The 26,518-nt window shown below is 40.4% G+C and overlaps 1 protein-coding gene across 30 annotated transcripts in view; it reads left to right on the forward strand.

Moving 5' to 3' along the window:
- The window catches only part of FMN1 (formin 1), a 433,671-nt gene that overhangs the window by 272,316 nt on the left and 134,837 nt on the right, over nucleotides 1–26,518 (forward strand). For 29 of the 30 annotated variants that reach the window (XM_038579933.1, XM_038579922.1, XM_038579921.1 and 26 more), the window contains 6 exons: nucleotides 1,996–2,057; nucleotides 3,978–4,066; nucleotides 10,752–10,881; nucleotides 12,342–12,488; nucleotides 13,585–13,644; nucleotides 19,848–19,968. In XM_038579933.1, the coding sequence (XP_038435861.1) occupies nucleotides 1,996–2,057; nucleotides 3,978–4,066; nucleotides 10,752–10,881; nucleotides 12,342–12,488; nucleotides 13,585–13,644; nucleotides 19,848–19,968 (609 nt within the window). Of the gene's footprint in view, nucleotides 1–1,995; nucleotides 2,058–3,977; nucleotides 4,067–10,751; nucleotides 10,882–12,341; nucleotides 12,489–13,584; nucleotides 13,645–19,847; nucleotides 19,969–22,716; nucleotides 23,029–26,518 lie in introns of those variants that run through there. The other variant, XM_038579949.1, reaches the window with a different exon arrangement.

Consider the following 26,518-nt stretch of genomic DNA (forward strand, 5'->3'; position numbering starts at 1 on the left):
GAATAAATAAACAAAATCTTTAAAAAAAATTCATGAGATCAAGTGTTTTGAACCTCTTACACACTTTTGATTTATATAATCACAGCATTTTAGAACAGTTTCTAGAACTTAATACACATTCAACAAATATTTATTCATGGGTGGGTGAATGAATGAATAAATGTCTCCAGAGCCCATGCTTATTCTCCAGGCCCATCCTCCAGATGTTTTCTTGCTGCTGCCTAGCACACTGGAGAAGAATTGACTGATGATACAACCTGTCAAACTGCATATCTGGGACCTAGACTGATTAACTTTTAAAAACCAAATGTTTACTCACCAGAAAAACAACCCATAGGTCATTCTCTTTGTCATTAGTTAAGATCACTTGGTTATATCTAAGCTTGCAATTCATAGAGTATACCTACAATGTAGGATTAATTTAGCAGAGAACTTCTCTGATAGACTGTAGAATTTTAGCTTTTCTTATTGCATTCCCGTTGGCCAATTTTTGTAGGAGAAGGTTGGAATTTACATAAATTAGGCCTTGTTCCTAGTTATTTTTTTAAAGCACCAAACAGGCAGAAATTCATGGTCTTTCTAATGAATTACTGAATTCATATGATCTCCACACACAAAATAACCATCCTGGGAGGGTAAATTCTTCCATTCTTTCCTCAAACTACATTTTAATTTTGTGGTTTCAGATTAGGCTTTTTAGAAGTGTGGTTTTCTTTTGTCTTAGTGGAATCTGAGCTGACTTTTTCACTAACATGTTAACCTCTTCTTTCCCCACTCTCCCATATCTAAGAATAGCTTGTTGATTAACCCTAAGTTAGAGAAGGTGGCCTGCGAAGGAATTTTAAGTACGTTTTTTGGTGTTCTGTGAAGTTATGTGATCTTAGCTCAGTTCATTAACTTTATTAAAATTGTATAAGGGGGTTCATATATGATTCAGCTACAGAAGATGCAAAACAATTTGAAAGGAACCTGCCCTTTACCTTGATCCCTACCTTCTCCAAAAATCATGGTGTAATGCCAATGAATGGAATAATGGTTGACAAAGCAAAATTTTAAGGCATTCTAAATATCACTGGTTGGTTTAATAAAATTAATTAGCCTGCCATGGAGAAAATTTACTAGCGTGCTGGTTAATTTCACAATGTAAAGTCAGAGAAGGGAGGTGGGGTTGAGAGAACAAACCTTATTAGTTTTGAATAATTATTTAAAGATGTGGAGCTGCCTATTTCAAACACTTTGATTGCCAAATCCATTAAGGCTTTACAATTTCAGTGTTTGTACCCAGCATATATGGGAAGGAATCTCTCTAGATGAAATCATAAGCATATATGTTAGCAGTTAAGTGACTTAAAGATATAGAACAACAAGTAGAATCCTAATAAAACCATGGGAATGACAACTTGCCTTAAGACTAACTCATGGGAGGTTTCCATAATCTTAATTTGCCATTGATGCAATTATTGCTTTTTCTTGTCTTTTTAATCCAAACAAGATGTTTGCAGTGGCCATGGAAAGGTGCCTAAAATCACATGCCTGAATTCATTTAATTTGCCAACATTGTCTTTTTTTCTCTCTTCCTAGTAATGGGCAAGAGTCAGTTCTGGTGCATTAGGTACTAAATCTCTTCAATTACCAGCCGGGAAGAAAGATTTAAAATTGTGCTTCAAACCTACAAACTGATTTCATTTTAAAGCACAAACACTTCTCCTGTGGAGCCTAAATTAAACTGCAGAGAGGACACGGAACTTGAGGAATTAAACCAGGCAGGGCCACGGCTTGGCTAGCGATAGGAGCCATTTTGGTTTCTTTCATCGGAGCCCCCCTGGCACAAAAATAAAAGCAGCAAGAAGATGTGGAAAGACGCAACTTGTATAAGAAAGTGCAGTGTTACATTGCCTGGAAGCTAGACGTGGAGTGTGGCTAGCATGCCAGTGTGGGGGAGTCTAATCAAACCTTTTATCTTGTTCTTCCTCTTCCTTTTTGGGTACATGGCAGCCATTTTCAACGTGGACGACTCTGTGGTTGATCTGGAGACCCTGGCAGCCTTATATGAAAATGTGAGTATCGAAGACATGCAGAGGCAGAGTTTTCAGGTTTTCATATCTTCTTCACTAATTTAAAAAACGTTGAATCTAAAAAATGGTTATATGTGACTCCTTCTGCCCCCCCATCACTAAGTCATTCATGTTCTTTTGCAGTAAAGATTTTGACATAGCAAGGGAGAGAGAAAGGCAGTTTCTGTAAACGTATGCTCAAATGAGAGCATATATGAAAGAAAGCACTAGTTCCCAACCCCACTGTGGTATCTGGGTTAGCAGATCTCTTTGCACACCTGCCTGGGAGGGTGGTTCAAGGTAGAGACCCCTTCCATGCCATGGAACCCAGCCCTGCACCTTATTGTCACAGCAAGTGAAGTTAAACTACCAGTTTCCTGTGGTGTACAGCAGTGTCTTCCTCTGAGGAATGAGAATACTAATACCACCTTGGATGATTACTTTTAGATTAGATGCACTAATGACATTGAATGTGAGAAGGAGTATAAGATGGTGGGTGTGAGCTTTGGATTTAGAGTCAGACAATTTTAGATTTGAGATCCCACTCTACTATTGACTTCTGAGTGACTTTGAGCCAAATTCCTTAAGCCTGTTTGATTGTCAGTGCAATGGGGATTATAAAGGTCTCTATCTGATATTTGTATTAAAACAGAATTCGATATGGGTAGCAGTAGCAATATATTTTGAAAATAAACAGCACTATACACATACGAGGTCTTTAAGTTTGGGTTATGTGTGGAATAACCAGCAAATTGGCAGACCCTCTTGAGAAGATGACACAGGAGAATCAGAATTTCCATGGTTGTTAACATTCCTGATTCATTGACTCTGTTAGGATTTGAAAATAGAGTGAACCAGATTCTCTTTACTGAAGCAGTGGTATTTCCCCAGAAGTTGCCTGGAACCCTAATAGTGTGCCCTGGTCGCCGAGCTCAAAAAAAAAAAAATTATTCATTTCAGTGCTATGTCCCCTGGGACCTTAAGTCCCTTAATGAAAATTTCGAGAGTATGATAATCCAGCCTTCTGGGATTGCCAGTTCCCTACACATTTTCACATCCTTTATACATATCAGGAGCTGTTTAGTACAATTCGGTGGTAACTTCTCCCATTTCATCAGTAAGGCTTTTGTTAATAGACAAGAAAGTGCACAAATACCAGGCCTCTGGGAGCTGACAGTGCATTTGTTGAGTACCTGGAGGACAGCGTGGTATCATGGGAGAAAGAGAGGTTCTGAGTCAGGCCCTTTTTCCAGTCCTTAGTACAAGTTTGATAGAATCATCTGAAAAACAAAGATACAGTAATTGATATTGATGGATTTTGTAAAAAGCAAAGTGCCTTCTAGATTGCCTTTGTTGTTACCATGAGCTCAGGACTCTGCACATGGGCAGCACTTGTTAGCTCACAGTAGAGGAAACCTGCATGCAACTGAAATTGTTGGATAAATTGAGAAAATACATAACTAAATGCCAAAATAAGCAGTACAGATGAGCGTTCACAAAACTCAGAAAAAGAGAAGGTTGAGAATAGAAATTCAAAAGTCAGGAGCCTACGTAAGTTAGGAGGACTGTTCTAAGGGTCAGGAAATAAATGATAAGGACAACTGGCTGATACTTGTTTCCATGGGAAAAGACGGGATTCAAATGTCCTGACTTCTCTATCCACCTACAGTCGCTCGTTATGACCATTTGCTTTAGTCAGTGGTTCTCAAATGTTAGCGTGCATCAGAATCACTCAGAAGGCTTGCTGGGCCCCACCCTTGGGGCTTCTTATGCCTGGGGTAGGGCCAATTGTTTGCATTTCTAACTAGAAACAGGTGATGCCAGCGCTGCTGGTCCAGAGACCACACTTTGAGACACAGTTGCTCTAGCTAGTTCTCACTGTTCATTTGTTGTGTGCTTTGTTTGATATCTATTTCAACGCAGAGAGCCCAAGAGGACGAACTGGTTAAAATAAGGAAGTATTACGAGACATCCAAGGAAGAAGAATTGAAGTTGCTGGATAAACCTGAGCAGTAAGGACCCTTGAACACTTTTCTTGTAGACCAAAAGGACAAGTGCAATCTCTGTCCTCTGGCCGCCCAACTCTGAGTAATTGCACCTAAACTGTGCAGTGAGCTAAGTCCTAGCACCACCATTCCCATGACCTATTGCGTGCAGCAGAATGACCTGATTGCCGGGAAAAGCAGCCGGGAGATTTATGCTGCTGGATCTAATATGTCTCAACCCCTTCCCCCACCCCTCATGATTCCCCTTTCTTGTTCTAGCAGCTTGTTAATTCCTCCTAGACTAAACATTCTGGCCAAAAGAGTAACTGAGGAAGGAAGAAGTCATTGCTCTGATTAGGGTTCTGCTGATGAAGTTAAAAAGATGAGGTTAGAGTCATAGGATTCAAATGGATTTTCCTAAGTGTTGTATCTGGAAAACGTAGCCCGAACGTGCCAGCTTTCCCCCAGATCCCTCCACCTGCTCTGTCCAAATGACAGGTGACCTTTTCATCCTCTGTACATGTGCTTGTTTTTCTGTTCAGGGTCTAGAGTTGTTTCTCTATGGTTTGAGCTGTCGCACCACAGCCTTTGAAAGCCTAGCCCTCTAATGAGGAACTGAGTGACTCTCACCTTGGCTGGGCTCTTGGGGTCTGCAAGCCACAGATAAGTGTATGGAACCCTGCAGCCCTGGGACCCTACCTACCTTTTCATGGCCCAGAACTGAGAATGTGAAATGAGCCCAGAGTGAACACAGGGATCCTTTGCCTGTTACCACCTCAAGTGTTTCCATTCATGTCCAGGTCAGGCCACTCCCCACAACGTGGAGATGAGGCAGGGGATAGAAAACAAAGTAGAAACTAAGAATTATGTTTAGGGTAACAAGTGGGCTCCAGAGACATCGAAGTTCCTGTGTCTTGTTTTGAAACTTTCATGGCTTGCCCTTGGATCCACTAGAATACCCCACTCCCCTTGGATTGCCTGGGCATTTAGGTCCAGGAAAATATCTCTAAATGAGTGGGTGGGGATTTCTAGGTTTGCCCAGTTATTGGCAAGCTTTCATGATAATTTTGAGAACCTTAGATGAATTGTTCTCACATGGGGCAGAATCCAGGAACCACTCCCCACTCCACCCCAACTCTGCCCCAACTTAGTTCATGAAGCCTAGGGATATTGTGAATCAGTGCAAATGAAGTTCTAATGCCCTTCTGGTCCACTGATTTGAGCTACCCTCCCTGCCAGTTCCTGCCCCTGTCCTGTGATCCACTCCCAAGTCATGTTTCCTAAAATAATAAATCAATTCCCACTAAGATGCTAACGACTGAATGTGAAGTGCCTAATAATGGGATATTTAGACACTGACAAGGCCATAGGGAGTTTTTGAAGACTATCCTAGTCTGCTTGCGCTGCTATAACAAAATATCCTAAACTGGGTGACTTATAAACAACAGAAATTTATCTCATTGTTCTGGAGATTGAAGTCTGAGTTTGGGGTACCATTACGGTTGGGTTTTGGTGAGAACCCTCTTCCAGCATGCAGACTGCCAACTTCTCTCGGTATCCTCCCGTGGCAGAAAGCAAAGAGAAGGAAACAAGCTCTCGTCTCTCTTCTCCTAAGGGCACTAATTTCACTAATGATGGGTCAACACTCATGACTTAATTACCTCCCAGAGGCCCTACCTCCTTAACCCATCACATTAAGGGTTAGGATTTCAACATATAAGTTTTGGGGGAGCACAAACATTCAGTCCTTAACAGGGACAAAAGGACACATCAAGCATTTGGGTAGTCCCAACTATGCTACATTGAGCAATGATCTCTAAGCCTGGAGTTTGCACACTTTTCATGTAAGGGATCAAATAGTATTTTAGGCTTTGTTGGAGGTACTTAAATCTGTTGTAGTGCAAAAGCAACCATAGACAATACATAAACAAATGGGCACGACTGTGTATCAGTAGAATTTTATTTAGGGACACTGAAATTGAATGTTATACTATTTGTGTAGATGTCATAAAACATGATCTTTCCATTGATTCTTTTTCAACCACTTAAAAATATAAAAACCATTCTCAGCTGGTGGGCCATATAAACCCGAGTGACAAGCTGATTTTGGCCTGTGGGCTATAATTTGCCAACTCCTGCTCCATGCTCTGGGAGTGGCTGACCCAGTGAAATGAAGAGTGGGTTTCTGCCACTATAAGTGTTCCCCTTTTCCTTTTAGGGTAATGTCATTCTAGCATTATGTTTTAAAATTAATTGCCAGGAAACAGAATAATGGTGGCAGGTCATTAAGAGGTAACTTATGATTCCTGCTTTCTCTACTGATGATTTGGATAAGAGAGCATTTTCAAAGTTTGTGAATAGTCACAGCAGTGAGGCTTCCCAAAGATGCTAAGCTATCACTGACAGCAAGAGGACTGTCATGTTGTCCTGGTGGGGTGATGTGCTCAGATTCAGTTGCTGGTAGGTAAGGTGGACAGAGGTTAGGGCTTCAAGCCTGAGTGAATTTCACCTTTGCTCTTGACCTCCTGCATAGTGCAGCATTTGCTTGATTTTAGCCAGAGTCTGATTTCCTGGCAACTCACTTGCCATCGGCTGGCTCCAAGTTAGTTGACTATAAGCATGTTTTACATACTGGAAAATATGAATCATTTGTAGTTTCAACATTGCGATTTCCTAAGATCCTTGTGATGCTGAGTCCTATAAATCATAGCATGGAAAGGGTGGTCTCATCATTCACCTTATCAGCCTTCTTGCAGCCCAGTGCCAGATTTAGAATGCCATTTCCCACACAGTAGTCATCTGCTTGGGCCCAAGCTGCCTGAGAGCCATTCCCTTCAAGGATGGCCCTGAACTCTTTGCATTCTGCTTTAGGATGGTGGTGAGGTGAGATGAGACTCTATTGGGTTTGATTAGGTCAAACACATGCTTTTCATGGCCTAGATTGAGGATACCAGGTGCAGCCTATCGAGATGTTCCACTGGAGTCCCCACTTGCCTCAGGGACCTCACAAAGAAAACACATTGACTTGGTGAGACAAGACTCTGTTAGTGTACCCTTTGTGGAAGAACAGTATACATTGTGCTGTGTACACGGCCCTTGTTCACACACACCTGATATGGGACCATTTGGGTGTTAAGGGGATGATAAACTAAATGTGAAAACAATGGGCCAAATTGCATCATTTCACCTGTCAGCTTAGTCGATGCTGTGGATGGGGATCCCACACCACGTCACGTGCAGATCTTTTCTCCTACAGACAGAGTTGCAGCCCTTCCTGGGAAAATAAGGCTACACTGGGAAAGAATGAGAAGATTCCCCAGTTTGTGGCTTCTTTGTGGTTGTTTAGTCCTCTTTATAACTGGCCCTAGGTTATAAAGGTACACTAGTCCAAAAGAAAAATCAATCTAGACCTATTCATAGGTACCAAGGCCCAACATCCAAGACCTATACTTGGGGATTTGTGGAAGAGTTCTTGTCCCTGCCCTCATGGATAGAGTATAAAGTGCAGCTGAGGTGAATAAGATATTTATCAGACAGAAGTTTGCCTTTGAGGTTAGTTGTACCTCAGGTACTATTCCAGATAAATGAGAAAGGTGCTATGCTACTCTAACTCAAACCTTTGCCTGGCTATTTTGGGACACAAAGTCACATAAAATCATAGTTTTTCCAAATTTATGTCTCCAGTAATTCTTATCCTCACATTCTATCAGGTGTCCAAGCCAAAAACCTGCAAGTCATTCTGAATGCTTCTCAGCATCCCTGGGGTTGGTCAGTTACTCTGGTTCCTGCCGCCGGAGTAGCTCTCATGCGCTGGCCTCTCTCCACTCACCCCTGGCCCACCCTCCTAGAACTCTGCAACTGCCATCCAGAAAGTCTTCCAGCCTCTACTCTGCTGCCCCCTCCAACCAATCAGCTGAGCCACTGCCATGCTCGTCTTTAGGACAAAAAGCCCAAAGTATCACTTCTCTGCTTAAAACCCTTCATTCGTTCAGGAAAAGTTTAAACCCTTTATTTTAGAATACAAAGCCCTGTTTTATCATCTGACTTCTAGTTATCTTCCCCTGCATTCATCCTGCCTGCGCCTTCCCTGACAGTTGCTCATATGTATCTGGCACAAGCACCAGAGGGATCCAAGGAACCGTGGCTGACATTGTCCATCTAGGGCTCTGATCCGGATGCCCTGCACATGGCTATCATAAGCCCCCATTGTTGATAATACTTCCCACACTCTACGGTAATTGGTGATTTATTTTTCAGGTTATCAACAAGGAGCTGTGTGTAAGTTAAATTCTATTCTCAGGTCTTAGCCTGGTGCCTGACACACCATAAATGCTTCATACGTGTCTAAAAAATTGACTAACATTCTTGGTGACTCACGCTCTGGTATTAGTTTTCACTGACCTATTCCTACAGATCTATCCAAAAGTAGTGTAGTATTCTTGAACTTCCCTTCGCCCTCTAACTCTGGATATGTATTTCAGACCCTTCTTCATGTGTAGAGCTCTGGATCTTTCAGGCTCTTTGAGAAACTTCCTCATCCAGTTCCTAATCCCAATAAAGCTTTATCCTGAAGAACCTTGTGATTGTTCTTCACTCTTTTCTGGGTAATATTATGTCGGTGAGCCAATGGGCATGTCTCCTTATATTGGCCCCAAACCTCCTTTTCTTGAGACTAGTTATAAGTAATTATTCATCTAGCATTTCATCCTTTTCACCTATGTTCTTGTTGATGAGCTGAGGTGTCGATCTGAATCTTCTCTCACACGCTCTCCATAAAGGCTTCACTTTCTCTGTGTGTTTATTTAAACTAGAAAATTCATGTACTCTGCAGATCTGGGTCCTTTTTGGGGAAGAGTGTCTGGTGGTTACTGCAGGAAGAGGAGAAAGGCAGGGCATGACACTGGAGGTAGCTCTTGGCATTATCTGAATAAGTAAAACTTCCCAACGTACCCCTCAGGACCAGATGCCACCAGTCCCACAAGCTTTTCACTGCTTATATTTGTGAAAGCTGGTGATACCCCTGATTTGGGTCACAAGTGAATCAGTGGTTGAAACCTTATCTGTAAGAAACAATTTACATATAAGGTATAATTTTTCATCTTGTCCCAATTCAGAGTACCTATGGGTTTCTGCTTTTACATCTCATCACATGGCTTTCATAATAATGAGAAATACAGAACTTTAAAACAAAGGTATGTTTATTTATATGGGCATTCCTTGCTTCATCTCAGTATCATTAAAAGAAAACTGAATAAAGGGGCACCTGGCTGGCTCAGAGTCAAGGCAGGCAACTCTTGATCTCATAGAGCTTACTTAAAAAAAGAAGAAGAAAAAGAAAGAAAAAAAAAAAAGATTATGACTTGGATCCTGAATGTAGGATACATTTTTTAAAAAGCTAATAATTAGAATCTTATTAAAATACAAGTCTCCCTTAAAAAAAGCAAAGTAGGGATCCCTGGGTGGCGCAGCGGTTTGGCGCCTGCCTTTGGCCCAGGGCGCGATCCTGGAGACCCGGGATCGAATCCCATGTCGGGCTCCCGGTGCATGGAGCCTGCTTCTCCCTCTGCCTGTGTCTCTGCCTCTCTCTCTCTCTCTCTCTCTCTCTCTCTCTCTCTGTGACTATCATAAATAAATAAAAATTAAAAAAAAAAAAAGCAAAGTAAAAGAGGTACCAAGTATAAGTTAAGGAAACTGCCTTGGGTATGGAAAAAAGAAGGAATCAGCTTTGCTCCTATGGAAAAGCATTCTTGGTGTGAGATCGCAAAATGTCAAAGTAATGATGTTAGGCATTGACCAAGACTTTCAGAAATATCAGTTAATCATCATTTCAGCCCCAAAATGAATTTAATAGGTGTTAGTGGATTCTCTCCTCTGAATTCATGACCAACTCTCTCCGCCCATTTTAGTTTATGCCTCCTCTTCTGGTAGTTGGCCTGAAGAGTGCGTAGCTCTTCCAACTTATTTTTGCAAAGGGCACCAGTGCCCAGCTGCTCAGACAGTGAGCTTCTGTGTGTAGATTAGTACTCACCTTCAGCTTTTAAAATGTCTCACCATAATTTTTAAGATTGATGTCCACTTAATGAGTGCCTGCTTTGTTCCACTCACTGAGCTATGAACTCTGTCTTCATAGGTAAGCTGATGAGGAAAAGCAAGCAAATATCTGTAGAATAGGGTCTCTGTAGACTATTGTCTAATTCAGGGAAAAGGAATAGAAGTAATCTCACTTTAGGAAGAGACATTTTGTCATTTCTCTAGACATCTGCCTCCAGCCTTCATTTGACTTTGCCTGTGTGAAATAGACCCTTAAAGAGTGCTGCGTTATAAAGGGAGTTCATTATGTATTTATTTTCATGTGCTCAAGGTAATGCTTTTTATTTGGGTTTGATCTTCTGTTTGCACAGCAGGAGATGATTCATGGTGGTTCAGTATAATTGCATTAACTTTCTGTTCCTCAAGCACCTTATACACCGTACATTTATATACCATCATAGAAACCCATTTTTTTTAAAAAATGTCTTTATTGTCAACAATAGAACACAGACCCTTGGAGTACCTCAGGTGTGCCTGTCAGAGATATTTTAGAATTGCTAAATTGACATCATCAAGTAAGGAATGCTCTCATGGTGAATCTTTTTCAGCTGTCTTTTTTTTTTTCTCTCTCTCTCTTTGTGATTGCATGTGAAGCGAGGTGATTCATTATTAATTTTTGCAGATTTTTACACGAGTTAGCCCAGATCCCGAATTTTGCTGAACGGGCTCAGTGCATAATCTTCAGATCTGTCTTTTCTGAGAGTATCACCTCCTTGCACCGAAAGGTAGAGATCGTCACAGGAGCTTCCAAGGTATGTTTGCTGTCTGATTTAAGAGGCTAGTTTTACTCTAGTAAAGGAGGAAATAGGGAGTGGAAGAATCAACTGGAATTCTTTTGTAGAAAACTTTTGGATTTAAGATTATGTGTTTTTTTTTTAAGTAGAGTTATGATGATTATCTCCAGTGTGAGTATGTGTGTGCATGCAGGTGAATGAATGAGGAAGAGAGGAGGAAAGTCAGATGCAGACTGATGGGGAGAAGGAATAAAAAATGACTCTTCTATAGCCATCTTCTTAGGTATTCCAGATACCTTCTCAGGTACATACTGGCCATGTAAAACTAACCTAAATAGCGTAGTTTGCTTGCTACTCATCTAACTGGATTGCCAGAGATTTTGTGTTAGACCCATTCACCTGATCATCTGAAATGTGTCTCCATAGTGAAATAAAAAGATTCTAGAGACTTGGTAAGCGAAATAAATTATTATGATAATGAGTGGCAAACAAATACGTTTTTGTGGGCTTTACCACACTGGTAATTCCTTGTAAATTTTAATATTTGTTTTTTCTCACGATAACCCATGTCCTTAAGAACATGATAATCCTCTCCACACATACTACAATATTTAGTTTTTACCTGAAGACGTGATTCTTTTCCTTCCAAAGTATAAAAGATTTCAATAAAGAAAGTATAAATACTTCCCAGGTATAATATACACCCTCTAATAACACCCTAAAGGGCAGGAAGAGAGGTTGGCCTAGAGCTGCATTTGCCTTTCATTCTTTACCCTAAAATAAAAGAATATAAAGTCAACTAAAACTGTAAAGAAGCGGGGAGTGGGGGAGTATCAATTTTTTAAAAATTGCACTTTGAGAAGAAAAAGAAGAGGAATAAATGGGACAAGGAAGTGAAGAAAACCCTACACAGATTGAAATTGTTCAAGTTAATGGACATATCGCAAGTAATAAACATATGCTTAAAATACTATTATTGTGGTTCACCTCTGAGGATTATACCCAGGGATAAAGAAGAATAGAGTTGCTATTAAACCTATCCTACATATAACTGTACTGTTTATATAGAAACATTGTCCAAAAACAAACCCTCAAATGATATTAAACCAATCCTCTCTGCTTAGAAATCACCAACTGTAAAAGTCTGACTATAACAACTCTCTTTTTGCAATTCACAAATATTTTTAAGTATTTAAAAAATAAAACTGGCTGAAGCAAAAATGTAAATATCTAATCTGCAACGTAGACACATGCACAGTTCATAATTCATCAAAAGGATAGAAAACGATGACTGATTAATATGTTTTTTTTCAGACTCTTATGTCTTAATAAAGTGTATTTTCCATTTCACCAGCTGCCAATCCAGCTAGCACCATGCCACCAAACAGCCTGATGAGTACTCAGTAAATTTCTGTTGTTGAATGAACATAGGTGCCTTTGAAGTTCAGCTCTGTAATAATTGGTGTTTGCTGTCACAGGGTTTGCTGCACATGAAGAGTGTGAAGGATATTTTAGCTCTCATTCTGGCTTTTGGAAATTATATGAATGGAGGAAATAGGACTCGGGGACAAGCAGATGGATATAGCTTAGAAATTCTGCCCAAACTCAAGGACGTCAAAAGTCGGGTATTTATTTTTCATAATTAGATTCCATAACTTGCCATTATATTCCTTCTATATCGTTAATTAAAAAAAAAAAAATCTTGGTTGCTCCCTTCATCTCCTTTCTCCTGCTAACAATACATTTTTTTCTTTGCTTCCTTTTGATGTTTGAATAAAGATAGGTTTTTCATGTTTAATCTTACTGAGATGACAAAACCTCCAATATTGGTTTGACCTAAAAGAAAACAATTGGATGTTGAACTGTAATGAGAGAAGAAACAGCGCACAGTATCCATCAGAGCACAAGGCTTGATTCTGTTGGAATTTAGTGTCAGCTACTTGTAATTTACTCATTCCTGAGTAGGGAGCAATGTTGAATCACCAGTTGAGCTGAGCATTTGAATTATTCTTTTGCCCACAACAATCGGGCTGGGGTCTACTGTCAAACTCTCAGAGGCTGATTATCATTTGGCTCCACACCCCTGCAGAGCTCCCTCTTTAGAAACAACCAGCCCATATCTAGGCGTCCCATGGGGAGCAGGGGGAGTGAAGGGAGGGCAAACACACAGGCAAATTAGAATTAGACCCATGTGAACAAGACACAAAGGCTGCCTTGTGGGAGGGCCTGCTTGCCCCCGGCCTCCTAGGGTCATAAAGTGGCATGGCGTTCCTTTTAAGCTGTCCTGATTGTTTTTCAAGCCATTAAGAACACACATTTTTTTTTTGAAAGGTGGGAAGGGAGGGATGGTTTTCTGTTCTAGTCCCTGGTTCCCTTTGGCACTCCCCTACTCCCTCCTGTCTTGGCTTTATGCCAGAAAATAATGAGCCATTCTGTGTATTTGTTTATTTTAGCAATCACCTCAGAGGTCTTATGGATTATCTGTTTGGGTTTTCCCCCCCAACAAAGAATAGCAAGTGTCATTTCTTTGTATAGATGCCATTAAAAAAAAATTGATGAGAAAAAGAAGAGAGGGGAAATCTTGCCAATCACAAACAGAAGTAGGACCAGGTATCACGAATTAAAAGTATTAGGGTCTCAAACTGAGATTTCAGTACTCAACTACATAACATGGTAGTCTCATGTGAATGATTTTCATTTAAGTTTCTCTTTTAACCCTAGGATAATGGGATTAATCTGGTGGACTATGTCGTGAAATATTACCTGCGTTACTATGATCAGGTAAGAAATGCCATTATATGGAAAACTACACTAATGGGGTTCCAACTCTTACACGTTGTTGGCATTCAGAAGTTGGATGATGGATGGATGGATGAATTTCAAGTCCAACACAGAATTTGAGAACTATCCAGGCTCCTTGGTTTACAGATGGGAACACTGAAGCCAAGAAAGTTTAGTTGACTCTTGTAAAGAGAAGCATTATTCAGTACCTCTCAAACCACTGACTCTTAACCTGCTAATATAACACAGTTTTAGAGAGACCCCTGATTATCTGGGTGCCACCACATCGTGAGTGTCTCCGTGAAATCTATATCCGTTCAGTAATTGGTTGTGTCTGAAACTAGTTCTGGGCTGCAGACCAAAATTTAGGAAATGAAAAGGCAGTAATACCCAATACCTTATCAGTAATGTTCATCTGTGAACAAGTTAAAGAAGTGGAATTTGAAATCCATCCTCTCTGCTTAGATTACATTTGCAATTAGAAAAAAATTTTTCAGTGGGAATCCACCTGAGCACAGTTTTCTATGTTTTATTCCTTCTCATTAAATTGAGAACAAGGAGTCCTAACTTTGAGAAGAAAGAGGCACTGTTGTGTGGTGTTGGGAAATGCAGCAATCAATATGAAGGGGGAAAGTCTCAGGAAAACGTTGTCCTGCTTAGCTTGCCACATGAGCATAGTTTTTCTGAGGCACCAAGGGAAAAAAAGTAGATTCCAGGGCCTTGTTTTCAAAAGACCTATAATTCCACCCAGAAGACAAGCTAGGTACTGATAAAATCTACTGTCTTGTCTCCTCCCCTCCTCATCTAACCCTTCTCAGTGTATCTATAGTAAATCATCTCCCACCCCCCTTAAACTTCTCCTGTTTCTACTGAGGAGATTATCATTTAGTCATTCAGGCATGAAACTTGTCCTCCTCTTTGGTTCCTCTCTGTCCTTCAACTAAATTGTTTCTCATGTTTCTTCCCTATTTTCCATCCCTATGCCCCACTTATCCAGGCTTCTTTTCAATAATTTATTTTATTTAAATTCAGTTAATGAACATATCATGTATTATTAGTTTCAGAGGTAGAGTTCAGGGATTCATCAGATGCATGTAACACCCAGTGCTCATTACATCACATGCTTCCTTTAATGCCCATCACCCATTACCCCATCCCCTAACTCCTCCCCTACAGCAACCCTTAGTTTGTTTCCTAGAGTTGAGATTCTTTTATGGTTTATCTCTGTCTCTATTTTCATCTTATTTTATTTTTCCCCAACCTTCCCTCTGATCCTCTGTTTTGTTTCTGAAATTCCACATGAGTGAAATATGATAATTTTCAGAGCATTTAATCCTAAAGCAATAGAACACACATTCTTCTCAAGTGCACATGGAATTTTCTCCAAAATAGATCACATACTGGGTTACAAATCAGGTCTCAACTGATATCAAAAGATTGAGATCATTCCCTGCATATTCTCAGATCACAATGCTTTAAAACTTGAACTCACAAGAGAAAATTTGGAAGGAACACAAATGCATGGAGGTTAAAGAACATCCTACCAAAGAATGAATGGGTCAACCAGGTAATCAAAGAAGAGTTTTAAAAATTCATGGAAGCAAATGAAAATGAAAACACAGTAGTTTAGAACCTTTGGGATGCAGCAAAGTTGGTCCTAAGAGGGAAGTTTATAGCAATATAAGCCTTTCTCAAGAAACAAGAAAAGTCTCAAATACACGACCTAACCTTACACCTGAAGGAGCTGGAGGAAGAACAGCAAATAAAGCCTAAACCAGCAGGAGAAAAGAAATAAAAAGGATTAGAGGAGAAATCAATGAAATAGAAACCAAAAGAACAGTAGAACAGGTCAACAAAACTAGGAACGGGTTCTTTGAGAGAATTAACAAGATAACCCCTAGCCAGACTTATCAAAAAGAAAAGAGAAAGGACCCACTTATCCAGGCATTAAGGTAACTCACTTGAAGTATTCCTGTTGTTTTCCAGCCCGTCTCCCCACCATAGCCTTCATTCCCACTCCAGTCCATCCCACACCCAAGGCCTGACCAGTTTTTATAGTTCTGGTCATATTATATCACTTATTTACTCAAAAACAGAAAGGGCTCCTCATTTGCAAGCAACTTAAAACTCTACCTAATTTTTTTTTAAGATTTTATTTTTTTATTCATGAGAGACACAGAGAGAGAGGCAGAGACACAGGCAGAGGGAGAAGCAGGCTCCATGCAGGGAGCCTGACATGGGACTCGATCCCAGGACTCCAGGCTCACACCCCGGGCCGAAGGCAGGCACTAAACCACTGAGCCACCCAGGGATTCCCAACTCTACCTAATTTAACTCCAGTCTTTTACAACCATGCTTTTATTACTTTCCCCCTACACACTCTCTGTGATCCAACTCAAGACCCAGTGTTTTCCAAATACACTCTATGTTTTCTCACACTTAGGTTTTCAATCCGATGTTATCTCTAACTGGAACTATCCTTGTCACTAGCCTTTCTATTGATCTTTTGTTTTGTCTTATTAATACTCTCTTGAAATAATAAATCAAAAGGCCTTTTGGGAAAAGCTCCCAGTAGCAACATATATATTTGCAACATATTAGGTAACACACTTTTAAGAATCAACATGGAAAGGACAACTGGTCTCCTTTCATTTAAAAAACAAAACAAAACAAAACAAACCCATAAGAGACTGCAGGCAATTTACCCAAACAGCAACGACAAAAAGAAACAGAAGATTTAAATTGCCAACTAGGAATATAGAGCTAGCAATCTAAATGGATCAAACCTTTCTCAATTCTATCATGAATGGCTGAGTTATTTTTTGTTTAATATCTCTAGGTATATGGGACCCATATCTTGACTGCCCTTGACTCACCAAATTGCATTCTATAAAGGGTGCCTTTAAAAAATTCCATATAAAGTTGCCATGTATTTGTCAAGCTGTCTCCCCAGGGAGCTGTGCCTACTTATAGGGGACACTTTTTCCTCATTCATGCAAATGTGCAGTATGAGTTAGCAAAACTTTAACCTTTCTATATCAGAAGCCCTAGAAATACATATGATCTTCCTAGAAATTTTTATCCTAAGGAAATAAATAAGGACATGTATCACTATTTTACTTATAATCATTTGTAATAAAAAAGTATAGCAAAGTTTTTGGTAGATGGCCAAAGCTAGAGACTAAGGTCAAAAAATTATGCTAGAGTTATAAAATGGAATAATACACTGCCATGAGAAGTATATAGGAGAAAATGTAGTGGCATTAGAAAATACTCTTGATCTGCTTTTATAATACAAACATACGTTTAATATAGAATATAATTTGATAATAATGTAGAATAAAGATGCATAAATGCACAGAAAAACCTGGTATATCAGCCATATATATAAATGTTTGATTATCTCTGTGTGGTAGGATTGGAAGAGATTTTTACTTTCTTCTGTCTTTCAGTTAGACATAACGAACATGAGTCATCTTTGTAAATGGGAAAGAAGATCAAATAAAAACTAGTGCAATCTTACATGGCCCTTCTTCCATGGACCCTTTGTTTACTTCCTCATCTTTTCCCCTTTAAAGCCTGGGAACACTTGGGTTGAACCTCTGTTGTGATACGTCTTACTCTGCCCTGCATGTAGATACCAATGAGCAATTGCCTGTTAGCTTGGCATTGCTCCTTGAGGTCCAGAGCTCATTGTTGTTTGTAATTTAGGGTCTGACAAATACTTACTGGGTTGAATCTACTGCAAATATCTACAAGAGGGCAATGAGTAGCATCTGTAGATAACTAGGTGCAAAGTGGTGAGAGCTTTTTTTCTGGTAGAATAGGGCAGGCATGTTGAAGCTCTGGCAGTATGCAAATAAATGAAGTTCTGACAGCAGGTACCAATGTAACAGAGGAATTATCCTGAAGAATCTTGAGAAGTACCCTTTCTCATCTAGCATAAGTAGAATTACTTTGTAGTGTCTGTCTCAACCAAGTCAGATGCATTATGTTGGAGGGCTGAAATTTGCCAGTGAAGTGTGATTCATGAGGAGAGCTGAATGCAGTAGAATTGACTTCAGAGCAAAATCTCACAGTAAGAGTAGTTTCAAATATGGGATGGCCCAGTTTGGGGAAAATTCAGAAGTCAACATTTGTGTGCGGCTCTCCCGGTTTTCACTGTGCAAAAATCCATTTCACTCAGCAAGAGTATAGAATTATGTGATTTATTAAGCTATCCCCTCCCCGTAGGAGCATAAGTGATGATTTTTGTGGTTAGTGGTGATGAGCAATTAGCTGAATAAAGGTGAATCCTGCTCCAAGCCTCCTTCCACTCATGCTGGTTTTTGGTCCAAGTCTAAGTCTGTGAAGTTTACAGAATTTCATCTCCAGCCATGTCTTTTGAACTCTAATTGAGCAGCTTTTTCAAGAGCTACTACCAGGCTGATTTGCTCAGCAGCACTTTCTCATTTTCTAGCTTAAAACAAAACAAAACAAAAACCCCTGAAGCCAGGACTGAATATGATAAAGCTTTGGAAAATAGGAAGAGATAATATACATGAGTTTCCAATGTAGATTGCCATGGAGTTTTGTGGCAAGCATCTTAGATGATTTCCATCCTGGCACTCAGACTACAGTACTGCTTCCATTATTTTGAAAGGAGCAAAATAATTTTAGGGAGATAGGGGGACAAAGTACACTGATCATGTAAGATATTTCAGTAAAACAAGGAAAACCACCTTTCTTAGCATCTCAAGTGAAGCTAATGATCTTAAAGGAAGGGGACAGGTCCAGAGAATTCCTGAAACCGCAAGAAAATATGACAGTAAGTTAGTTGTCTCCTGCTAAAGGGTACACACTTTTCAGAACAACCTTTTACAGGCTATATGTAAGGGTGCCAAACAAAGTTTGAGAGGCCAGATGTTGTATGCACTACCAAGAATAAAACACAATTACTGCCATCACAGTGTTTATAGTCTACCAGAGGACACACATAAGCTAATGTGGCAATGTTGAAAATGATGTTGATAAGTGCTGTGATAATGGTACACCCTAAGGACTCTTGGAAACACCCACATGCTGGGAGGTGAGAGGTGATCTTGGAGGAAGTGCTATCTGTCTTAAGACTTGAAGAATGATATGAACAAGAAGGCATGAAGACTTTGTGTAGAAGAGTTAGAAAGGGATGGCTTTATAGACAAAAGTCCAGACATAAGAGAATGTGGCCAGTGCTGTCATTTTATGGATGTTAAGGGGAGGGAGGTTGAGATAGGGGAAGGTAGAAGACGGCTGAGGGCATAGACAGAGGCCAGATCATAAAGTGCCTTATAAAGCAGTTTCAGAGTTTGGAGTTAGTCCTAATGGCAGTAAGAGAAATGGAATGTGAAGGAAAGCTGGCAGAGTAGCCTGTGTGGAGAGAGGAAGGGCTGAAGACTGCCTGAGATATGCAAGATTCAGAGCTTACATTAAACAACCTCAGGGAGAAAGCAGATGGGACTGGAAAAGATGTATTTGAGGCCCAGCTTTCTTTCCATGTGTCTGAAGCTTATTTCCCAGCTTAGATCCTCTACGAGGTAGAGTTGGGGAGCTTGTCAAAAACTATGGCCAACCATGCCCTCAGCAAGTATCCAAGATAAGCCAAACAAGATTTGACAAATCTTTATAAATATGTGAAGAATTTGATATCTCACACACACACACACACACACACACACACACACACCTCTGAGCTTTAAGCTACAGCAAAAGGTAGGGAACAGCATAAGGCAGCGTGACTGTTTCTCCCATTGCGGTGCTGTCTTGTCCAGCACCTTCCAGTTCACACCCATTGCCATACCTCACGGATAAGTTATCTAATTGCTGCCATGTGAAACTCAAATAGGGACTTTGAATTTAAGTACTTTCATGTGTCCCTCCCATGTCTTTTTCCATGGGAGTAGGGCGTCCAAGATCAGGACATACCTGACAATTTTCTCTTTGACTCATGAAACAAAATAGAACAAGACCCATGCCAGAGCCAGAGCCAACCTCAGTATCAATAAGATCAAAATGATACTGTAGAAGACACAAAAGCATTTCTGAGTAACCAGTCCAAATTTAGGAACAGCAGAGGAGTGTTTCTCTGATTCTTATTTGCACATCCAATAAAAGATGTTTTGGAATTTCAATTGAAAATGACAATCGGAAAGTATAATGTACTTTTGTTAACCATTGTCTTTTAGGAAGCAGGAACAGAAAAGAGTGTTTTCCCTCTGCCCGAACCACAAGATTTCTTTCTGGCTTCCCAAGTCAAGTTTGAAGACCTCATAAAAGATTTGAGAAAACTCAAGAGACAACTAGAAGGTAACAGGAACTCTTCTGTTATTATGATAATAGCTAAGATATTTTATTTTTTTAAATGATTGAAGAGGATCATTGATGTCTGGTTCACAGGGTGGAATTGCTGCAGAGTTCAGTTATGGTGCACCATGGCCCTCATGAAACTTTCCATCTTTTAGGCGCTATTTGGAGGCACTGGGTTTGCATAGCCCTTTCTTTTATTAGTGTTAATTTGTGCTTCTTATGTCTACAGCTTTTACATCTACATTTTCTAACATATAATAGATGTCATCTTCATGATAAAAGCAGCAACCTTTTTATTGAATGCTTACTATCGTCTCATATTATTACAATGACCCTAATAAGCAGAAACTATACCGACTCCATTTTGCAGATGAGAAAAATGAGGTTTAGAGAAGTTATGTTTGCAAGCCAGCAAGAGGCACATTTCCTGGGCTCTGATCAGGTCCATCTAATTAGAGCTCATGTGGTTTCTAGGCTAGCTTACTACACTGCCTTATACGCATCACACATGTGCATGCACACATCTCTGTTTATTCAGTTTCTGTATAGGAATCTAATAAAAATGGCAGGACCCGTAGTTAGCATTCTGTTTTAGTTTAATTTACATTTTTAATTGTCCACAGTGTAATGCTGAGAGTCCTTTTTGGCTTTTTTTAAAAGGTGAAAATATGTCCCTCCTGAGCAGGAATGTTCCTTTGGCATTGCTAGAGTCTTGTGTTTTCACTGTGGAGACATCTCTTTATCCAAGTATATAAATACTTGCATTGGAGCTTGTATAACTCCAGTTGAAGAGCTCCATGGAGGATTTAGGGAGCGTGTTAATGTGGAAATGGAGCACAGAGTGCCAAAAGGCGAGCTTGAGGAAATGAAGAGCTTGAACCAGGAATATTTTTACATCAAGACATAAAATAAACATTTTAAAAATGTTTATTGTGCAAGAGAGCTCAGAAACCCAAGTCTCAGATGAAGAGCTGCCTGGAGATGGAAGGGACGTGGGACAGAGCTCCTGGTGGCAGGGAGGGCCGCTTAGTTTTACTTTGGGCATAAAACTTGCTTAACTGGGAGTGATTACAAGGGAATAGAATATATCGACCTTGTGAATTATTTTTAAAGTAACATGTGGATTTTTTTTTTCCACCCGCTGATGTGGTTGAAAGTGTGTGTTTGACCAAGTGGCTGCTTCATTTCGGAATGCGATATATGAACTTCTGGTCATTCTTTTCCCTCTCCTAAAAACCTGACAGTTTTATCCTTGTCTAAGATGAGGCACTTGGTTCTTGTCATAGTTCAACAGGGCAAGCCATACTGGGATGGTTTCTTCTGTGGCTCTCCAGTGGCAGAACTGGGGCCCAGGCCAGTCCTCCGTCTGGCTACAAGCTTAGCCATAGCTGAGAAGAGCCTTGCTTGTTCACCCCATGGCTGCCCCTGAACACACAGCCCCTCTAGCCTCCTGGCTCCTGGCCCTCTCTTGTGTAGTTTTTTGAGCAGAAACCTGATGTATACATGATCATTCCTCTTCTGCCTTCCTTAGAAGGGCTGGCTTTTCTGTGCATCCTGGCTAGGCCGCCTCCTTTGACATCTGCAAGTGTTTGGTGATTGATTAATAATAAAGGGATGAGAAGAGTGAATTGGATGACACCTGGGTGGCTCAGGTCGTGATCCCAGGGTCTTGAGATCAAGTCCCCACGGGGCTCCCTGCCGGGAGCCTACTTCTCCCTCTGCCTGTGTCTCTGCCTCTCTCTGTGTCTCTCATGAATAAATAAATGCAAAGAGTAAACTGGGAGGACAGGGAATAGGCAGGTGTTCCCACAAAGGCTCCCCCCTTTGGTGGATCTTATTTTCTGCAAGGAGATCCCAGGTGCCTTTGCACACCTCTTACTACTCAACTGATACATTTCCTTAGTCCATTTTAAGGAACCACAAGAAGTTCTGAAACTGGAGGACCCTCTTTAAAATGATGGAAAACCAAACATTGCCTTGGTTGTTTTTCTCCTCTGTACCGAGCTTCACCAAAAGACACAAGGTACCACAAGGCAAAGAGGAGTGGAACTCCCCACCCGCCCCTGCATACACATTGGATATTTAAACAAAAATGCCCTGCTAATCTTTAGAGATGCCAGTGTTTTTCACACATGAAAGGTACCTAGTAAATATTTAAAGAAAATACAGACCATTGGTTCTCTAATGAATTTCTTTTTCTCCTAAATGCCATCTGGCAAGATGGCCAGAGTCGTGGCGGTCCGTTTCATCGTCCTTTTCCATAAGGCCTTGGTGTGAGCCTAGATTGAATGTTTAATTGAAGAGGACATAATTTTCACACATACACAAAGATTTGATGAGGCTTTGAGGTTTATTGTAGCCATTAAAATGTCGTGGCTGCTGGCAAAACCCCAGAAAATGTCTAAAGCTAAACCAGATGTGATTAGCAAATTTCAAGACATCTCAGGCCCCATTTCTCCAGGCAGGCACAGTCCTTCAGAAGAAAACAGGTTTGAAGCACACCTTAGCAAAAGGGTATGAGTTACACTAGAGTTGTTGGTTGTGCAAATTTCACTGCTACAAATGGACATTGCCATTGAGCATCTTTCACAGAAACAAGAGCTCTGGAGAGCACGCTTACATAGGTAGTTGATAATCGTATCAGCTACAGTCTATTATGCAATTATCATATATCAGATGCTTTGCATAATCATCTCTTAATCTTTCCAATGACCCTGGGAAGCAGATATTGTTCTCAATCTCTTCCAGCACGAGGAACCCAAAGTTCGTGGTGCTCACATTACTTGCCAAGTTACAAGTGATGACCGAGCCACCTTTTGAAGCCACATAGGACTCTAAGGTGTGTGCTTGTGATGCATCCTACCTGGGACACAGAGATCTCCATATCTCATCACAGATCAAAATGGAAAGTCATGTATTCAAGGCAGAAAGCCTCATGAAGGTACCTGTGACAAAAGGAGGGTCACTGAGTGTGTGCATCTGCACACATGTGCTCTCAGAGACATGTGTAGGCCCTCAGACCAGAGGGAGACAGGAAAGAATTTACTTTGGGTTCAGATGGGAGAGGGAAGACGTATGAGAAAGATGGGACATAAAAATGAATAGATACATACACACACAAAAGTGAACAGACAACATTACTGTGCTCTGGATTAAGAATTTTGGCTCTGGAACCAGATTATGTACGTTTTACTGGTTCAGTGGAAGCAAGGTCTTGTCAGGTAACAGAACCATAAAGAAGATTCATTTTCTGACCAGCCAAATGGGACAATTACAGAGCCTGCGTCAGAGGAGGTAACAAATGCATGGTCTGTTAGTAAAGAAAACTTTGGTAAAACTGATTAGGGATATGTACCTTTTCCTGGAAAATGCGCACCTTGTAGAATCATGCCCATATCACTGAGCAGCCTGCTGGATACGTTTGTGGAACATCTGACCTCCAGAGCACTTGTGGTCTCTTTTCTACCTTGTGGAAACAGAACCAGATTCTTGGTGCTTGGGAACATGTTCCATGTTTTCTTTACTCTTCCATATCCCCAAACGACACAATAATTTTAACTTCCCTGATACTGTGATAAGTAATAATTAGGGGGAAAAATGATAGGAGTGGTTGCTATCTTTCTTGTTCTTTGGCCTTGTTTGCTGGCCAGAACTCCCAAGGTATTTTTACCAACCCGTATGTGGTAGGCAGAATAATGGCTCCCGAAAATGTCCAGACCCTAATCCCTGAAATATATTACCTTACATGGCAAAAGGGAATTTTGCCGATGTTGCGTTGGGGAGATTATCTTGGACTATCCAAGTGGACCTAATCTAATCACGTGGATCTTTAAAATGAATCTTTAAACACTGAGAATTTTCCTTGTCTGCGGCCAGCGGGAAATAGTACAGTAGAATGATCAGAGAGATGCAGTATTGCAGGCTTTGAAGATGGTGGAGGAATGTGGGAAGCCTCCAATACTGGAAAAGGCAAGGAGCAGATCCTTCCCAAGAGCCCCCAGAAGGGAACACAGCCCTGTCAACACACCTTGATTGCAGCCCAGTAGGCACACATTAGACTTCTAACACAGAGAGCTATAAGGTGATACGTTTGTACTGTTTTAAGCCACTTAAGTTTGTGATAATTTGTTAGAGAAGCAATAAGAAGAAATGCACTGTGCGATGTATCCTTCCTGATTGTGCCACTTAAACCAGACACATACACACCTACACGTGCACACACACCCCGGTGCTGAGGCCATAAGATGTACAATTTCTCAAGTAGTGGCATTCACCAGTATTGCATAAAATGTGAATTGGTGCTCTCTGAAGAAAGAGTCCATAATCAAACAAGCCTAGAAATGCTCTATACTAAAATCATGTCCTAGGGATTCACAGTACACATGAGCTGATACAAAGACTCTGTGAAATCCTGAGGTGAAAAAACAAAACATAATGGTTTAATTCTGTTTAAAGCATTTCCCAACCTAAAACTGGTTTTTCTTCAGTATTCCTTCACTGAATACTTAGTAATGTGTTGCAGAGCACGCAGTCTGTGAGATACAGTTTAAGAAGGCATGTTAGGGAAGCCTAGTGGCTCAGTGGTTGAACATCTGCCTTTGGCTCAGGCTATGATCCCAGAGTCCTGGGATCAAGTCCCACATCAGCTCCCTGCATGGAGCCTGCTTCTCCCTCTGTCAGTGTCTCTGCCTCTTCCTCTCTTTGTCTCTCATGAATAAATAAATAAAATCTTTTTTAAAAAAAGAAGGGATGTTAATATTACTATCAAATTTTTAATATAAAGATCACTATTGTTGGTTCATGGGGTCATTCTAGGACAACCACAATAGGAGGAGCTGCAATGAACAATTATGACCTACACCCTTTAGTATGGCCTTAGTTATCCTGGCAACACTGTCCCCAATTAATTTGTTCTCCTTGGAACAAATAGAATGGGCCAAATCCTCTCTGGTGTCTTGATGCCTGAAAGCCAAAATTAGGAACATTGGTGTCATTCAGAATTGCTCTGGCATCACCAACCTTAAATCCTTATTGATTTGATAGGATCCTATGATAGTATTTTCTTATGAAAAGTTCATTGTGGTTATGAAAGTAGGAAAGCTGAATTAATTTTTGGTTGTTGAAAACTGAGACAGGGGTGCCTGGGGGGCTCAGTCGGTTGAGCGTCTCCCTTTGGACAGGCAGGACGTATCCTGACGTCCCGGGATCAAGTCCCACATCAGGCTCCCTGCTCAGCGGGGATTCTGCTTCTCCCTCTGACCCTCACCCTGCTCATGCTCACTCTCTCGCTCTATCGCTCTCTCTCTCAAATAAGTTTTTAAAAAGAAAAAAAAGGAAAATGAGACAGGAGCTCTTCAGATAGGTGTTGAGAAGTCAGCATGTTCTCAAAAGTTTAGGAACAAAATTAAATCACTCTTATTAACTAGCAGTAGTTACTTAGTATCTCCTGCCTTAAATGTAGGCAGTATGCTAAGTCTTGCTTGAAAATGATGCATTATTAGCCTTGCTATTCTATATATAAATTGGGAAAATGTAATTGGCAGTTAGCTCTCAGTGTAAGATATTCAAACTTGTTTGAGAATGTTGGCTGAGATGCAAGTGTGTGTGTGTGTATGTGTGTGTGTGCGTGTGTGTGTGTTTTAAGATCATTTTCATGATGTCCTTCTCCCTAAGTATTTAAGAATATGTATTTGAACATGTCCTTTCTTCTGTACCATTTAGATATATTTAGGAATATAACAGTTTAAGAAAGAGCGTCTGTTGACTTTTTGATATCTGTTATCACTCTATAAATGTTTATCCTATAAATATTTATCCTAAAATGTTAACTTTTTAAAACTTTCTCTGAATGAGACTCTGCATAAAATGCATAGTCCAGGCATTCAACAACTGTTAAAAATCTTTATTCTAAGCTTGAATAGTAGTAATATTTCCAAACTAACTTTAAAATACAGCTGCCACCACCTTAAGCATCTTCATTCCCAGTGGCCTTATTCTGATGGAGGGACCACATTAGCTCAGGGCCATCTTGATTTTGCACATCTGTATTGTATAACACTAGGACCTGAACATTCTACCTCCAGATATAAAGTACAGGAGAATATTAATTCATACATACATGAAAATAAAAGTTCAAGAGGGAGAGGGGCTTTTTGTTGTAGGGTGTTTTTGTTGTTGTTTGTAGATTTCCCAAATGATAGTCAATGTGTTTTCCAGATAAAGAAGACAGATTGAATTCATTTGTTTAGCTCCAATCCCTGTTGAAGGCCCACCCCAAAATTAATACTCATGTTATTTAGAGGTATACAGTCAATACCAGTATAATGAGCTAAAAGAAAAGGAGTTGGGGAAGGAACCGCATACCTCCACATATAAAAGCAGGCAATGGGAATGTTTTTACATTGGTTTCTCATGGCCCTAGGCAGAGACTGATACAGGGGCAGTCATTTAGCCAGTTGGATATATACTGTTACGTACTGGCAATTCTAAACAACCCCAGGGATAAAATTCTCCCTTCAAAGATGGTCATGGACCCAGGCATGGTAAGTAT

The sequence above is a fragment of the Canis lupus genome, chromosome 30 (assembly GCF_011100685.1).
Source record: "Canis lupus familiaris isolate Mischka breed German Shepherd chromosome 30, alternate assembly UU_Cfam_GSD_1.0, whole genome shotgun sequence".
NCBI classification, from domain to species: domain Eukaryota; kingdom Metazoa; phylum Chordata; class Mammalia; order Carnivora; family Canidae; genus Canis; species Canis lupus.